The following is an 18,433-nucleotide window of genomic DNA, read 5'->3' as shown; positions in this document are numbered from 1 at the left end:
AATTTGTTAGTGAGTGGTAGGCCCATGCTCTTTTGTTGTGGTCATGACTTTTACATTATTTAGCCACTGGTGTACACGACCTTATAGATGGATAGTTGATTGATTTTTGTATTGATAGAACATAGTTTTTATGTTGAAACATCTCTTTTCGTGTTTGCATTTTTTTGTCCTTTAATGGGTCATCGCGATATTCGTTAATCGCGGTGAGTTTGCCCGACTATTCCGCGGATAATCGGGATTCTACTGTAGCTTGAATTAACACATGATGTTTTTTCATCTGTGATTTCCCCAGATCTTCTCATTCTCCAAATTTTATAGCGGAGTGTGAAGAAACACACAACCCGCTCACTAGCGCAAAGAATGACCGAGTTCAACGTTAAAAAATTCCTAAAACGTTGTTAAGTTTCATCCACTCTCTCACCATCACATTGTCAGTTTACTTTGAAGTTTTGATTTGTATCGTGAAAAGTACCGTATTTTGCTATTCAAAGTATCGGTTTTCCAAACCAAAAGCTTCCATTTATGATTCCTACAATTTCAGTAGTTTATAAATTTTAATTGCAATCGCAAAAAAGACTAACAAAAATTAAATGTGCGCTTGCATATCTGGCAACTCAGTCTGGAAGTCCGTGAGGTAAAACGTCAACATCATGCATCTATATGAAATGTCACGATATTGATGCTCGAAAATCAGAAAATTCGGATTTCTGCGTCGTCGGCCATGTTCAGCTGTCATTATGCTCTCAAATGTCATCATATTGTCAATAAAGTTGACCGTGTAAGGTCCGCTTTAGGGTGGCAGCGAAAATGGTCATGTCAAATTTCAAAACCCGAGCATGACCTGTGCAAAGTTTCAGTTCAATCGGACATGGTCTAGGGGTGCCTCAAAACGCTCAAAGTTTTGATTTTTTGACCCTCGAAAATCTCACAAGGGGGGAATACATGAAATTAGGAAAATCAAAAACCCTTTCACCCGCCAGAAAAATAGAAACATTTACACCCAGAGAAGAGTCTGTGTCGCACCCGGGGCAGAAGAGTCGATGTACAAAAGGATCATGAATGCCTGTATAAAAAAACCTACCCGATAATACTAAATAAAACTGATTCTTGCACAACCGGTATTGAAAACCTGTTAGTCACTGTCCCGAAACATAACACAACAGCGTACACACAATTTTGTTTCAGTGTCCTTGGTGAGCTCGTAACGCCCCACACCACTTGTTTTGTTTTCATTGCACAAAATGCGTAATGCTGGAACGTCAGTCATCCTATCTCACACAGAGGAGAAAATCTGTCAGAGTTGATCGACCATTCGATTGATAGATTCACTTTTAATTGCAATTTCTCGCGAATTGATTTTTCCTTTCTCTCTGTATTTGCCTTACATTCACCGTGTGTGTCCGTTTATGTGCGTTATATTCTCACGGGATTGCTACGTATTGGAGTCGAATTGAAATCTCAAGACCCCGTTCGGATGGTGCCCTTGAAACGATTATCGAATTTTGTTTTGATCCATTATAATCTCACTGCGGACAGTGGCACAGCGACTCAGCTGAATAGCAGCAACCAATAACAGCAGGAACAACAACAAGAAAGCTAAAAGAGACGCAGCGAGAGGCGTATCGCAAAAACGCAACATAGTGGACAACGACAGCGAGACGAAAAAGATGATGTGTCAAAGTGAAAGAGCTGCCTGTGCAATGGATGAGCTTTTTTCTTGGTTGGAATAAAAACAAGCATCCTTTTTCGGTACACAAAAACAAGGTTTCGCTGCCCCGTCTCGTCGTCAATACGGAAACTACACTTTGTGATTTCCGGACTTTCCGAAAATCGAAAACGATAGTGCGTTTAAATGAAAATTAAATGAGATCGTCTGTAAGCTATATGTTATCGCAAGGACCAGGAGACCCGATAATGGCGCATCCCGATTACGAGCAGCATCACTATCATCACGGCTGTCTGCTAATTTTGGTGCGTGGAATTGGACCCCTGAAGCCGCGTTCGTTGCAGCGGGTATTTGAGCGGATTCAGCGAGTGAACAATGTCAAAATTCCAGGTACAGGACACATTGATTCGGCAATTCGACTCGGCTCTGCTAGTTCTATGTTTTCAGACTCGTCGGGAATCACGAGAGATATTTGGGTGCGCTACATCCGTGACCATCCGGTGGAGAACAACGATTGGGGGGATTTTCAAACCCATCGTAGACTGCTAGGTTTGATAACGGTGGGAAAATTCGACTATCAGAACGAACTGAATGAACTGTGCAGGGTTCATGAATCGCTCAAAGTGAAATACACAAATACGTTATTCGACTCGAGATGTCTACTGTTTGGACCAAGCAGAGAAGAGCTGCAGAAAATTGCGAGCAATTTGGAGGAGAAAAAGGATGCAACCATCGAAAATTGCTTCCAAACGCCGTCCAATTTTAAAAGCCGAGCATTTTTCTATCCGGAGAACGATCCATGCTCTAATCTGGAAACAAAGATTTCAGAATTCATTACTTCGTTATACTACATCTTGGAGTTGAAGCGTCTCGAGAAAAGCCGGGAAAAGATCGACAAGGTGCCACTTTTGTTGGCACCGTTCGAGAAGAAAGATTTCGTTGGACTAGATCTGGAAAGTCGAAACAACAAAAAGCGCTGCGTCGGTCGAATGACCAAGCATCTAGCGGACCTGACACTCCAAGCTGGCCTGGTGGCCGAATCGCTGAGTCTTTTCCAAACAGCGAGTGAAACCTTACGTGCCATAAGCGACTCGCTCTGGTTGGGAGCAGCATTCGAGGGACTTTGCGCTGCTTCCGCTATTATACTCTATCCCAACTTTCGCTACACAATGTCGATTCAACGAAACTCTAGTCTACAGGAAAATGCCTCTTCGCCACAAAAATACAATCTTGCTAGGAATCAACTACTAACCAATAGCTACAACGGTGATGCTGCGGGGTGTAATCTCAAGCAGAAAAAGACAGACATGATCATTAATCTCAACTCGGAAACTGCCTCGATTCCTGATAAAACATCCGCCTCGTCAAATTCGTCGGCGTCGTCAATCAGCTCAACGTTCTCTTCGGCTTCCGGTGGAAGCACAGCAAGTGCCAGCTCGTCATCGTTAACCGATTCCGGGACACTGGGGAACAAATCGACGGTTTCGCAAAAATTTCCACCGAATATTCTGCAGCCGGCGGAAATCCCTGCTCGTTATAGGGAAGCTATAATCAACTATAGTAAATATCGTAACGCTGGAATCATAGAAACGGAAGCAGCTCTCAAGGCGGCCAGAATTTGTATCGAACAAGGCAAGAATTTGGATGTGGCCATGTTCCTTCAGAATGTGCTTTACATCAATCTTAACATGAGCGAACAGCAGCGAGTGCGGAGGTTCGAGGTGCTCACGGATTTGTACCAGAAGATTGGTTACAACAGAAAGGCAGCCTTCTGTCAGAGGCTGGCCGCTTGGCGCCATGTAGCCGTCAGTAACTCCAATCCAGATTGGGGCCAGAGCTATCGGTTGATGTTGGAAAGTTTCTCCGGGCATAAGCTGTCGCTGGAACCGCACGAAGTGCTGGAAAATAACACGGGTTGGCCTGTACTTCAAATCGATCTGCTCCAGCAGTTGGTGGGAACGGCGCGAAGGTTGGGCCAGTCCGCGTTGGCAACGAGGCACATGACTTTTTTGCTGCAGACTATGTGGAAACATTTGACACCTCAGGAGCAAAAGGAGACGGCGTTACAGTTGCAGAATTTGAGTGCACAGTGCGAGGGAGCTCCGGTGCCGCTGGTGCTCGAGAACGGAACGGTGATTCCCCCGGCCAATTTGACTGATTTGCCGCTCTGCAGCCAGCTGGTGGTGAAGGACCAACCCTCGCATTTGAGGCCTTTGAAGGTTGGTTGAGAAGCTTTAAATGTTACGGTGGCGATCCCGATTCGGATCAAGTATAAGATTCGAAGATTGGGTTTGAGTGTCTCAATTCTTACAAAGCACTGAACACGTCTTATCCTCCGGAACCATAATTTATTCTGACTTTCGATTTAGAATTCATCTCAAAGCCAACTTCTATTATATAACAAATAATATATCTCTCGTTCCTAGAAATTTTATGAAATCAGAGATCGAAATTCTCGCTCAGCTGCAAAATACAGTGACTCAAATCCGTAATCGTCCTCCACCATGCAGATCTCTTTTCCCTTCTTTTGAAAGTCGAAAACAAGTTTTCGGAATATTCTATTTAGATAAAGTTAAAGTGTCATATGAAAGTTAAAAGGTTTGCAATCTGTTTTCAGAATAACGGTTCATGTATCTCTGAAAATGGCGAATGTATGTGCTAATGTATGAAAATTGACTCAAATTATGATACGATTATGAGAATCGTACGATTTTATGTTTGCTCAATTTGGTTTTCATCGATGGTGTATTGGATCAGAATGTTTACTTGACCATCCTGAAGGGGAATATGAAGCAAAGTGTCAACAAAATGTGATGGAATCGGGGATACCACTTTTGCCAAGACAGTGACCCAGAGCTCAAGACATATAAAGTTCGCACATGGTTACATTACAATTACTCAAAAGTTATTGATATTCCTCCACAATCTCCTGTCATCAATCCCAGTAAAAAACTGAGGAAGTTATCTGTGTAGGAAATTTAGAAACTATGAAATTTCTTGAAAAACGATTTTGAAAACCACTTGATGAAAAAAATGATAAATATTCCATTCGAATACACCAAAAAACTCGTAGATAAGGCCAAAGACAGCTAAAGATAGTTGCAGTGAACAAGGGGTACCATACTAATGATGGAATTCGGAAATCGGCCAACGCCTTCGAAATCGAGTAGAGATTTCAACCAGCGTACGATTAAGAGTTTGAGTCAATTTTCATACATTAGCACATATATTCGCCATTTTCCGAGATATAAAATCCATTATTCTGAAAACAGATAGCAAACCTTTTAACTCTCATGACACTATAACTTTATCTAAATAGAATGTTCAGAAAGCTTGTTTTCGACTTTTAAAAAAGGAAAAAGAGATCTGAATGATAGAGTACGATTACGGATTTGAGTCACTGTAAGAATTCAGTCAATCGATCCAGTTTTCGATGAGTTGTGCAATGTTGAAATTTTCGTCTCTTTCTTTTCACCGGAACTTCTTTTCCAGAGAGAAGGAGATGTTGGAAAATCTCTTTCTCTGAAGTTCAACAAGAATGTTTTTTCGTCTCATTTAGTACTAAAAATACGGAGCGAAAAATCAAAACTAACTTTACCAACGTTTGCCTCTTTATACAGCGTCTAAACGACCTGCATTTGGATAGTGTTTGAAGTGTACAAATATTATTAAATATTAATCTCATATTTACTTCATGATGAAACCCAATGTTACCACATGTTTTCATGCAATGTTTTTAGCTTGGGTTTTAGCACTGAAGAAGTGAATGACCATTATCGGCATCAATAAATCACTAAACACGAAACTATTTTTCGGCTAATCATAACTCGCCTCAAAATAAAAATCGGCATTGGGTTTTCTCGCGAGAATCAAACTGAGCGTCTAACATTTTTTGCCTCTATTATTCTTAACTTTTTTCCCTGTGGGTGAAAACGGATGTTTTTTCCTTCAAATCGGCGAGCTCTGAATTAAATCCGTATCTCTGTATGGTTTGTTGTTTGGTTTGCTTGTTGCGTATCTTCAGAGAATTTTTACAAAATACGAAATTTTTCTCTGTGTGATATTGAAAGTGATTGCATCAACTTCTCGATTTCTATAATAGAGCCCATTTATTCGTTCCTCTCCCGAAGTTCCAGGAACGTTAACGATCTTCTTCAGATGAGCCTCTTTTCTTTGATATGTTGCTCCAGAATCCGAGTTTTCAACAGTTACTCTCGGGCCTGAGCGTTTTCAATGTATTGAAATTTTTAAAGGCTCTATAATTCAGGTCACGGTCATCATTATTCAAATCACAGTCTTGCTCCAGCTGGCAGATAGCTGTATTTCTCAATCCTGATGTCAGACACAGCCGTTTTGCTTAATACAAAGGGAGATGGCAATATAGAGATTGCACATAGTGGTACAATTTTGTTCGGTGAAGCCACCGCGACGATTTTCATGCCATCTGGATGAGAATTCTGTGTTTTTGCATCGCATTACTTCTGCATCTATACCGGGGTGTAAGTTTGAATATTCTTAAACGAGAGCGAGCAAAAACAAAAATGAGCATTGATAGCTCTTTGCCGGCTGAACGAAGTGGTATGACCATCTCCTTTGAAAAATGAAAGGTGAATGAGTGATAGTTGTGACCAGTGCCGAAAATATTCACGTTCACGACATTGAAATGCAGTGAATTTCAGCCTAGCCTAGTGGGATAAACATCGACATTAACATGCCATGAAGTTCATTTTTCATTTGTATCTTCATTTCCGTCATGTTATTCGAAACGTCGAAATGAAGATCACTATGTGTTAGTGAAAACCAAAGCATAAAATTCATCGTCAACCAATTGAGAGCGAAATCGATTAGTGGTAGGGGAAGGCCATTCATCACATAAAGTTCTTGTTTTTAGTGACTTCAGCATTGATATGTGTAGTATAGCTCTTTGGCTATGTTTTATGAATCTACTTCCGATGGTCCGGAAACGACACACACCCCCAATCATATGGGCAATGGGTGAAAATAAGAGACGAACGGAAAATGAACCTAACCTTGTTTAGATTTTCGGTTTAATAATAGTGGCTCTAAATGACCTGTAATGATAGAAACCCCCTACGATATGGATATTGGGTGAAAGGACAGAAGCAGAAGGATGGCAATTGGAATACGAATATCGCCTTCTTCTCAACGTAGTGTTACTTGCGTCATTTTTATTAGTAATTAATTTAGATTACTATGCCGAATAACACGCCTTCAATGCATGCTGAGTGGCAAGCTCTAGAATACGCGTGACCACAGTGCAAGTCGAAGGAAATTTCTTTGACGAAAAATTCCTTCGACCAGAACGGGAATCGAACCCGAACCCCGGCATGTTGGGTGTGACGCTAACCACTCGGCCACGGAAGCACTTACGAATATGAATTCCGAATACCTATACGAATATCGTATCCCGATGCTATTTTGGACGCTCAAACGCTCACCGCAGCACAACGTTCAACGCTCAACGAAACCCATAATGTTGCCTTTTCCGGATCCCTGGTCCTTTATCTGTTTCCTAAATATGGAAGTCAAACACGTTCTCAATAAAAAATTACTGCAAGTGATGAAGATCAACTTGGATTTCATGATAAGCATTTGAAATTATTGACAGTAAAGAAAGTGCCTGAATGCAGGCTTTTCGGAACTCATTCGTGCTGTTTTCATTACCACGTTATACTCGTTATGACAGATATGATGTTGAGTTTCAACAGAAGAGAATTCATCCGAGACTGGGAAAAAGTTTATTCCTCCATTCGTAAATAAATTTTTAAAATTTGTGGCACTGGATGTGACTATTGACTCAAAAAAAAGTTCATAACACAAAAACTGTTGAAATCACAAAAATCTGTAGATATGCTTGGAAGTCCATCAGTTTCTATTTCGCTATCGTTTTGAATTGACGTTCAAATTTTTTCCGCCTTAGAATGCATTCTCAGAATATGTGCGAAGTAACATACGAATACTGAACAGAACGTACCGCTTCGGTTCTCATACCGTTACGTGGAGAATGGTTGTGCATGATTGATTCACACGTACGAATTGTTAATTCTATGCGTTATCAAACAGTGCATTTTTACACGCGTGAACAAGAATGAATCACGAATCACCCATCTTATACTGCTTCTACAAAACCACTCAAACCCAACTATCTTTTTTGTTTTTTTTTTTCAAAACATTCGACTAAAAAATTAGTTTAAAAATGTTGATGCGTTCTGAACTAATATCCGAAGTTATCGAAAGCGAATTGATTTCTATATTTTTGCTGGAAGTTAGTTTCTGTTCTGAGCGTGTTTGGATTTGTTGGTGTAATGATGATGTTTTGAATTATGGAGGCTTACTAAGGTCCTCACTGTTCGGTATGCCACCGAAACGCAACAGAAAAAAGGAAGAAACCTGTAACATTTATGTTCATCCAATGACGAGTATAAAAAGGCAGCATCGTCAGCTAAGAAAATCAGTTTTTATTCCAACTTTTGTACGCGTAACATCGAGCAAATAAATAGAAACCTATCCGAACAGTGTTAATCTATTTAGACCAAGTGTGTAGATCCACATAGCAAGCACTTTGATAGTCAAAAAATGTGAGTTTTCCGATCGTGGTTTTAAGGTTTTTTACGCTAATTAAACGCTTTAAGGTTTAAGGTTTTTTACGCTAATTAAACAAACGTGTATTGTGCAGTGAAGTTCTGTTCGCCTACAGAAGAGGAACAATTTGATGTGGCGAAACTGTAAGATTGATAACAATAAATGAAATTAATTGCATTTTAATTTTTGCGTGTTGTGTGGGGTGACATGGACACATTTCTGTGGGGTGAATTGGTCCTACAGGTTTGATACTTTTCTTTGGTCTAATTGATTCCAGACAGTGCCATAAATTATCAAAATTTATTCACGAATGGAGGAATTAGATTTTTCCCAGTATCGGGTGAATTCTCTTCTGTTAAAACTCAACTCCATATCTGGCATAATGAGTATAACACAAGAGTCGAGTCGCGTGAACTTTGTCTGGTATATTGATCGAAAACAGCATGAACGAATTTCGAAAAGCCTGCATTCAGGCACTTTCGTTACTGTCACTAATTTCAGGTGATTATCACGAACGTTAAGTTGATCTTCATCACTTGCAATGAATTTTTATTGAAAACGTGTTACCCATTGCACATTGTATGTCATTTCCGGGCAATCGTGAGTAAATTCATAAAACGTAGCCAGAGTTATTCTATACATTACATTGCCGAAGTCGCCAAAAATAAGAATTTTGTGTGATGAATTGCCATCCTTTACCATTAATCGATTTCACTCTCAATTAGTGACGCTGAATTTTATGCTTTGATTTTCACAAACACGCAATGATCTTCATTTTCGACCTTGCGAATACCATGACGAAAAAGAAGATGCAAATGAAAAATGAACTTCATGGCAAGCATATTTATCGACTCTCGCTTGAGCAGTAGGTTATCAATACAAGGAAGGCAGAAATTCGCCGAATTTGAATGTCGTGAATGTGAATATTTTCAGCACTGATTCCAGATGCCGTTGAATTAAAAAAAAAGGATGGTCAGACAACGTTTGGAGAAGGAGGAGCTTGAAAAAGCAACGCAGGTCATCGAGAACGGATTTTCTTTAAACAAGCATCAAAAGTGTTTGCAAATGCTCGACCAACAGTGAAAAGATTCATGCAGAATTCGAGAGGGTGTCAATTCAACTTTTCAGGTCTGGAATCTGGCCAAGACACCTGGTATCGATTCCAAAACATTGTTACTGATTGTAACATTATCCCAAAATACTTTACATAAACATAAGTATGTTTTTTTCGATGAAACACACACTGGACCAAATCACCCCACAGACGATCCAAATCACCCCGCATCCAATTTTAATGTCCAAAAATCATCTCTTTTATTTTAACATATATTTGGTAGATTGAAGCTTTATATAATGATTAAACATTATTTATTGAGAGAAAACAAGTGTAGCTCAGTATACAATGTGACAATTTTTATTTAGGCCGTATTGGTTTGGAAATATTAGGCGATTTGCTTAGGTGGTCCAAATTCCCCCCTTTTCCCCTACATACATACATACTACATGCAGGCTAAGGTCTATTGAAACCGAAAATTCAAATTTACAGTCCTCCAGTTCAACTATCCTGCGGCCGATTCAGATTAGAACCCTCACACCTTCTCAAGTCATCCACTTCTAGGCTCAAACAAAGACCTACGTGGAAAACTAAACTAGACACTCGTCCTAGAGAAAGGCCATTTGGGAAGCAACGCTGCCGCTGTCATCTGATCGCTAGCAAGTTGAGTGAAAATCGTATATGACTTATTGGTGACATTTTTCGATCGATCAATTAATTTTCGTGAATTCGATCAATGTTTTCTGGTTAAAAGTGTCGTGAAAGAGCAGTGGATCCAAGCTGGATGTGGAGAAAGTATTTTTCAGCAGTGAGAGCTGCGTTCTTTGGTGGAAAACTGAAGATGAAAATTTGATCCGCAGTGGTTGCTGTCGAACTTTCAGAATTATTTTTATTTTTTTATTTTTATGGTTTTTGGATATCCTAAGTGGTTAAAAATCTTTCTTAGGCGCTCAACAGTTTTAGAAGCAGTGATTCATGATTTCAACTTTGTTATACTCACATTCCATGCCAAACCGATTCTCAGATTTCCGTTTTCTTCCTTACCTCAAAACATTCGACCCGTATTCTTTGTTTTCTTTTCATTTCGACATTTCAAATTGAACCCAATGAGCTTTTTGTATGAAATATTACATACCAAAATGTGGACGACGGAAGATGATTTGAAGAAGAACTTGTTGTTGTTTGATGGCATTCTTAACTTCACCTATCGTTGAGGATGGTATATATTAATTATTCACTGCACCAACGTAATCCCTTCCATCATTATCTTGGTCTGTACACCATTCAGGTGTTCATCGAAGTGCTGCCTCCACCCTTCGATTACTTCACATTCGTTCTTCAGGATACTCCCATTCTTATTCCAACACATTTCTGCTCGTAGCACAAAGCCTTTTCAGGTTGCATTGAGTTTCCGGTAGAACTTTTGTGTCTCACAAAAGCGATGCAGCTGTTTGAGTTCTTCATATTCCTCCTCTTCCTGGCGCTTTTTCCCCTGAAGAATTGGGTTTGCTGTCTCCACTTCTGTCTTTATCGTTCCACGTTCTGACGGGTACTTTAAAGCAGTCCCGCTTAGCGTTCGTCTGGTATAACACTTGCTGACCATCATCATCGAACAACTCGTCTCGTCGTCTTCGCTCCACGTGACTCAGGAAATTCTCCGCTACGCTGTTTATGGCTGTTTTAATCGTGCTCCCACAGTCCTCAAGAGGAGCTTCGTTAATTTGGTCCTCTTCCGGCAGCGCAGCATCGAGCGAAGGCGCATAGTTCTCGGCGACATCTGTTTGCTTCGATCTCACAAGATTGAACCGTTGTTGTCAACTGAGTGTTTTGGGCGCATCTTCATCATCACTAGGTAGTGGTCCGAATCTATGTTAAGGCCATAATAGGTTCTGAAGACAACTATGTCAAGTATGTTCTGACCGTCCATCAGAACATGGTCGATCTGAGATTCTGTTTGATTAGGTGACCTCCAGGTGTATTGCAGGAGGAATTTGTGTTGGAAGACGGTACTGTGAACGGCCATATTCTTAGAGGTGGCGAAATCGATGAGTCTTAAGTCGTTTTCATTTGTTAACTGGTGTGCGCTGTACATATCAATTTTTTTTTTTAGCTACTCCTCTTTGCCGCAGCCCTGGTAGATGATATGACCCAGTTCGGAAAGCATACGAAACTGAGAGATCGACAATTCCACGTCCCAAGTTCCCAATCGTTAGTCCGTTTTCGTCGCCTGGGTCTGTGTTGATTAGTTCGTAAGTTAGTTCTTCTTGTGTATCGATCGTTGCTTGGTGTTCTTGTAGTGCGGCTTGCAAGGCCTGCGACCAACCCCACTATCTCGTAGGAGGACCATCGTAACACTGCTGGCCCGCAATGTTTAAGGTATATTAAAGGTAATTTCTCGCAACCTACCTTCCGGACATAGAAAGTCTCTATAACGGATAGTAAACACTGGGTAATTCCAAAAATTCTATATGGAGTAAGGTTCATTAGCCGAGGTCGGGAAAACCCGCTCAAGATGATTGACCCGGTATATAAGACAATAATGGTAGCCATCGGTACCTTTAGTACAAGTTCAACCCTCGCTGTTATGGACAACTATCATTTGATCGTCTAGTTACGAAGATTGTAACCGATAGAGCTATCCGTTACCTTTCAATTCCTGGCCGAGACCATAGATATACAGCCATTCTATGTGAAAAATTTCTCTATTGAAAGAAAAATTTTAACGCTTTCGCGTGAGTTCTGTTACAATACTAAAAAATTTATTCAAAAGTTTCACAATATATACATGGTTCCTTAAACTAAGATTGACGAGGAACATCTCCTCTCTCTCTCTTGAAAACCGATAACATATCGGTTTCGTTTAGATCATCTACCTTCCTTGTCCCTTCTTCTAGCGTATGGTAACGTGCAGTCTGAGACGGCTGCACTACCCTAAGAAAATACCTTAAGTTTATAGCACCTCGTCGGTGCGCCTATCTTATTCTTGGATTTCCCCTTTCCATCCTTCGCTCTAAATAACATCCTTTTATTTTATTACACCCTGCTGGTGTATCTGGCTGAGCGCAGCTAGGGATGGAAAAGGGTAATAAAAATGCATCCTAAATGATGCATGCATTAAATTGTTTACCGGACGCTATTTAAATATTCGTCCATTCTGAATTTATGACCGGCAATAATTTCGAACTACAAGCGTTTTCTAGCCTAACAAAACACTTGAGCTCTTACATCTTTTAATTGCCTTACATTGGTCCTTTCTAAACGTTTCTATACCTCGCTTGGAGGTCTTTTCTAAATATAATCTCAAATATTGCTTATCTTATGGATCTGTAACTCGATCCGCGATAAGCCTCAGCTGTCCGTAACATTCCGGACTCCGTAAATCTACTACATAGATTTACTCAATTATAGACAACTATCACGGTTTAAAATAATAGGAATATTTCTTGATTCTTCCTGAACTCTATTTAGCCGTATCATGTCTAATAACGAAGGCGGATCATCATTTCTTCTATTATTTTGTCTATTACTTCTTCTCTTTAATTTTATGTATACGTAAATTCCTACTATTATAATCATTGAAATAACAGTTATGGTACCTCCAAATGTATATACGTGTTTCTTTTTTATAAAATCGTCTTCAGGTATTACTGTATCCTTTATATCTACCTTTTCATATGGATTTCTACTCGAGATAGTTGTATTCAAATTTTCATTTATGTTTGGTTTTTCTAGTACATATGGTAGTTTCTGAATAGGTTTAAAAAATATTCTAGCTTCCCTGTTATGTCCAGATATTTGGGCATAACGAATAGTTTTTTCTGTTAGGATCTTACAATCTGGGAACAGTTCTATGATCGCGTTCTTATAAGGCGGTGACATGGCTACATTATTACAATGGATTATTATCTTGCTAGGGTCGCTCGTTGTGTACAATATAGAGTTGATCTTATTCAATTTTGTTAACATGGTGTATGGTTCTTCCATCATCTTTGTTGAGCATTTTTGTTTTATCGTTTCATGAAGTAATGCTCCAGCTATGCAATCTGGAACTCTGGTTAATTCTGGCTGATTTACCACATAATGACTTTCATTAAGCTTTATTAAATTTCCATCTGGGTAAAAAAATTCATGTTTATTATTAATTGCTATTACATGGTGATCTATTTTTATAACACTTCCATTTTCAGGAATAGGGATTACATTGAATACTTCGAAGTTTTCCTTATTAATAATTACATTTTCCATTATTATATTTACTGTTCCATTTTCAATTTTAATGTTGTATTTAACTGCAAGTGGGTCTCTAAGGATTGAGTATCCTTCTGGTAATTGCTTCTTTATATTTTGAATTGCCTTTTGCATTTCATTTTCGGCTAAAGGGTGAGTCTTAATTATCCTGTATTTTCGAGTTATGCCATCAATCAATTGCAAAGCTAACGTTGTGGTCTCAAAACATTTTCTTGCGAATATATTAGTTCTTTCTTCGGAATACTTTCCCTTCAAAGATAACATTCCTTCATTTAGTCTACGAATTCTTACGCTTAATTCATCTCCCATATTTTTGCTTCTTTGATTCAATAGTCTCATGGTTTGTGAGATATCATGAAGTTTTTGCTCTTCGTGAATACGCAAAGACTGTACTTCGTCTTCCACATCATTACTCCCAAATAACAGATCTTTCAAAAACCCAAGTATTCCACGACTCCTTTTTGATCGTGATAAAAAATTTATTTCTTGTTTTGCATTGTTACATTGTCGTTCTATCGACATTACAAGTTCTGTCAAAGCGCTGTCTTGAGTTACATTCCCCATGAACTTCAAGGTTCTTTCTAAGTTCGAATGAATAGAGTCTAGCATAGAAATATCGTCGTTAGGAATTAAGTTGGATACAATATTTGTCCTCCAAATTCCTCGCTTTACTATACATGACCCAACATGATCAAACATTAAACCCCCTTCCTCAATAGGCTGGATGTTGACGGCATTTGTCAAATTTACCAGTACTAGAATTGCCATTGCGGTTACGATAGCCTTTTGTATCGTGCCGGTATATGGTCTTATTTTACCTATGACTTTCTTTTTTGTTTGTGGCTTCGGTTTCAATTTTGACGCCAGCTCTTTTACATGCTCGATGTTAACCGTTTTTCTTACTCCCCATTCTTGAGGATTTCGCGGTCCCTTAATTTCCTCTTTACTCCCTGGGGCACTTTTAATTACTCCAACAAAGTTAAGAGGTGGTGAGGAAATAGTGGTATCTTTTGAGCTCTCGATTTCATTGTTCTTACTTACATCTAATACTGCTAATTTTACAGCTGGTCTAGTAATTTCACCTTTAATTGTTTCCACGGTAGCGGATCTAACTTGCCCATCCATATTAGTTGTTGTTCTTATCACCTTGCCCTTATGCCATTTACCTTTCTTTTCTTCATCGGCAAAAACCACGATATCCCCTACCTTTATAGGTTTAGTCTTCTCCAACCATTTATTTCTTTTAGTTAGGGTTGGGAGGTATTCTTTTATCCACCGATTCCAATATCCCTTAACAATTGATTGCGCTCTTTTCCAGTGTTGACGAGTTGCTTCTGCTTTGGAAACGTCGTCGATCGTAATGACAGCTTCACCAGCGCAACCTAACAGAAAGTGATTAGGAGTTAAAACCTCATCGTCTTCTGTATCTAAAGGAATATGCGTTAACGGGCGATTGTTAATGAGGAATTCAACTTCGGTTAGTATGGTTCTAAGTTCATACTCTGGTATGGTTTCTTGTTTTTGAGGTAAAAGGCTTTTAACTTCTCTCACCATTCTTTCCCATACTCCACCGAAATGCGGTGAAGCGGGAGGATTAAAATGCCATTTGACTCCGTCGTCTGATAGTCTTCTAAGAATTTTCTCAAATTCGTTTCTTGCTCCAATGAAATTAGTTCCATTGTCGCTGAACAACTCTTGCACTTTACCTCTACGATATTGTAAATTTCGGAAACATATAATAAAAGAGTCTGAGCTCATATCTTGTGCTAATTCGAGATGTACTGCTCTTGTTGTCATACAAGTAAACAAACATCCCCAACGTTTTTCAGTGCGTCTTCCAATAGACACGCCATAAGGGCCGAAATAATCTGTGCCTGTATACGTGAATGGCTTACAATATGGTGTAGTTCTAGAACGTGGTAGGGCTGCCATCATTGGAGGAATTGGCTCCGCAGACATATTTTTACAAAATTGGCACTTCCTTCTAACTGTCTTAATAGCAACTCTGATGTTTGTTATCCAGAATTTTTGTCGCACTGCCGCTATGGCAGTCTCCAGGTTTTTATGTCGATATTTTTCGTGATAATGACGTAATATCAAAGTGCTCACATAATGCTTGTAGGACAGAATGATAGGTGTTCTGGCTGAAGTTGGTAAACAGTTAGCGTTCTCAATACGTCCCTTTGATCTCATTATTCCATCCGTGCAAATTTCCGGGCTAAGTGCTCGAATTTCACTTCCCTTATGAATTTTCATTTTATTTTGTAAGAGTTCCATTTCTTTGGGATATGACTCCCATTGAGCCTTATATATTAAAACGAGCTCAGCATAATCCAGGTCCTCCTTGTCAATATTTTTATTGAAGCTTTGGTTCCTGCATTTTGATTTCAGCCAATCGATATATTTGAATGCAATTGCAACAGAACGCTTCAATCTCACAAAATCCGAACACCAATTTATGTGAATGCTTTTCAGACCACTAAACTCTTTCGATTGAATAGTGTGCAGTGGTCTTAATTCTTCGTCAGTGTCGCTTCTCTGAACTTCATTTGGCCAGTTTTCTTCATTATCATATAAGAACTGTGGGCCTGTAAACCAGATTGAATTACTATTTGATAATTTCGTAGCTTCATCCGCTGGATTATTCCTACTATTCACCCATTTCCACTGGTTTACGTATGTGGTTTCTAATATTTCTCCTATCCGTAAGGCAACAAACTGTTTGTACTTGCGTGGTTCTGAACGAATCCATGCTAATACAGTTTTGGAATCTGACCAAAATACTACTCTATCTATTGATAGACGTAGCTCGTTTTTTACTGTCTTAGCCAATCTGCTTCCTAATACAGCGGCTTGTAATTCGAGTCGTGGTATGGAAAGCATTTTAGTTGGTGCGACTCTTGCCTTGGCAGCCACGATATTGACATCAATGTGTGACTCATATACACTCCTTAAGTATACTGCTGCTGCATAAGCATTCTCAGATGCATCAACGAAGACATGTAGTTCTCGTTCTTTTGGGTGAGAAGAATTGGCATATGAACGTGGTATTCTTATTGCTCTTGCTTCTTCCAGTTTTGTGTGCCAGTTCTCCCATTTTTTCTTTAGTGCTGGGTTTAATTGTTCATCCCATGTTATTCCACTTTTCCAGAGCTCCTGCATTAGAATTCGAGATTGAATTGTTATATGTGATAATAAACCAAGTGGATCGTAAACACTCATGCTTTGTGAAAGCAGTTTTCGTTTCGTAAACTCCTGTGTAACAGGAATATCCACCTTGTAGCGAATAAAATCCTTTTTTGTATCCCAATACACTCCGAGTACTTTTTCATATGATTCCTCAAATTTTCCTAATAAGTCTTCTTTAACTTCCGTTCTATTTTCTTCCGGGATTTGTCCCAATAGCTCATTACTGTTGGATATAAAATTTCTGATATTGAAGTGCCCATATTTGTGAATGGTAATAACTTCGTTCACAATTTTTGAGGCATTTTCTAAATCGTCGAAACTATCTAGGTAGTCATCCACGTAATGGTTGTTTTGAATGGCCTCTACTGCCTGAAGATGACTTTCTCTGAATTTCTCAGCATTTGTGTTTTTAACAAACTGTGCGCATGCGGGCGAGCAGGTAGCTCCAAAGGTCATCACTTGCATCACATACACGTCGGGATCTTCGTCAAAGTTTTCCCTAAATAAAAACCTTTGGGCATTTTGATCTTCCTTTCTTATTTTAACTTGATGAAACATTTCTTTGATGTCTCCAGTTATCGCAAATTTTCCTTCTCTAAATCGTATTAACACTCCAAATAGCGACGTCGTTGCATCCGGGCCTTGTAATAAATTCGTGTTTAGGGACTCTCCCTTAACCTTAGCAGCGGCATCAAAAACAAGCCGTGGCTTTATGGGCTGTTTATTTAGGTTCACAACTGTAAAGTGCGGTAAGTAAAATATTTTTGGATCACGTTGCTGCTGTTCTGTGGGAGTGAGTTTTCTAGCGTATCCCTTGGTTTCATATTCCTTTATTTTCTCAACATACCATTTACGTAGACATTGATTTTTACGCATTTTTGATTCTTGACCACGTAGTCTGTTCATGGCTGATTGATAGCTATGCGGAAATTGTACATCCTCCTGTTTCCAAAGCAGCCCAATTTCATAACTTCCTTCTTCATATTTCAAAGTGGAATTCATGATATCAATCGATCTTTTTTCATCGTTAGACATCAAGGTTTTTACAGGTACTTTTATCCCGAAATCTTCTAGGCTAAAATAATTTTCCATCATTTTATTGAAATAATCTGATGAATCAATTTCGTCGTTCATCAGCACGTGTCCTTTCAATTTTTTATGTTCGTTAGTTTGCCCGAACAAAACCCATCCGAGTTTAGTGTTCTGTGCGACTGGTTCATTAAATTTACCTGATCGCGTCTCCCTACCGCTTATCAAAAACGAATGCGGTAAACCTAACAGTATTTTTGGCATAGCATTTTCATATCCTTCGAGAGTTATATCTTCTAAGTGATTGTATTCTCGTCGTAATTCATGAATATTCATTGACTGTGAGGGAAGAGATAATTCCGACACAGTCCTCAAATTATGTATGTTATAACGTTGATTATTGCATCCTTGTATACTTAGGGAAATTTCTTCACTATCTAGTTCTTGCTGAGTTTCGCCATTAGTCCAAACCAGCGTTAAGGGGTTGTTACGCCCTTGTGTTCCAAGTTTATTTTTAATATCAGCGTGAATCAAACTTACTGATGACCCAGGGTCTAAAAATGCGAAAGTTTTAATTTCCTTTTTTCCGCAGCCCAATGTAACTGGAAGGATTTGATACAGTATTTTGTTCTCTTTATTTACAT

General features: G+C 39.2%; 1 protein-coding gene across 1 annotated transcript in view; it reads left to right on the top strand.

Annotated features, from left to right (window-relative positions):
- The first annotated feature begins 1,278 nt into the window (after positions 1–1,278).
- Positions 1,279–18,433, top strand: part of LOC129777229 (protein brunelleschi) — a 38,588-nt gene continuing 21,433 nt past the window's right edge. The window contains exons 1-2 of the mRNA XM_055783384.1: positions 1,279–2,056; positions 2,114–3,885. Of these exons, the coding sequence (XP_055639359.1) occupies positions 1,864–2,056; positions 2,114–3,885 (1,965 nt within the window). The 5' untranslated portion in view covers positions 1,279–1,863. The remainder of the gene's footprint in view (positions 2,057–2,113; positions 3,886–18,433) is intronic.

The sequence above is a fragment of the Toxorhynchites rutilus genome, chromosome 3 (assembly GCF_029784135.1).
Source record: "Toxorhynchites rutilus septentrionalis strain SRP chromosome 3, ASM2978413v1, whole genome shotgun sequence".
Classification (NCBI taxonomy): Eukaryota; Metazoa; Arthropoda; class Insecta; order Diptera; family Culicidae; genus Toxorhynchites; species Toxorhynchites rutilus.
Note: the sequence above shows the minus strand (reverse complement) of the source record. Positions and strands in the feature narration are given on the sequence as shown.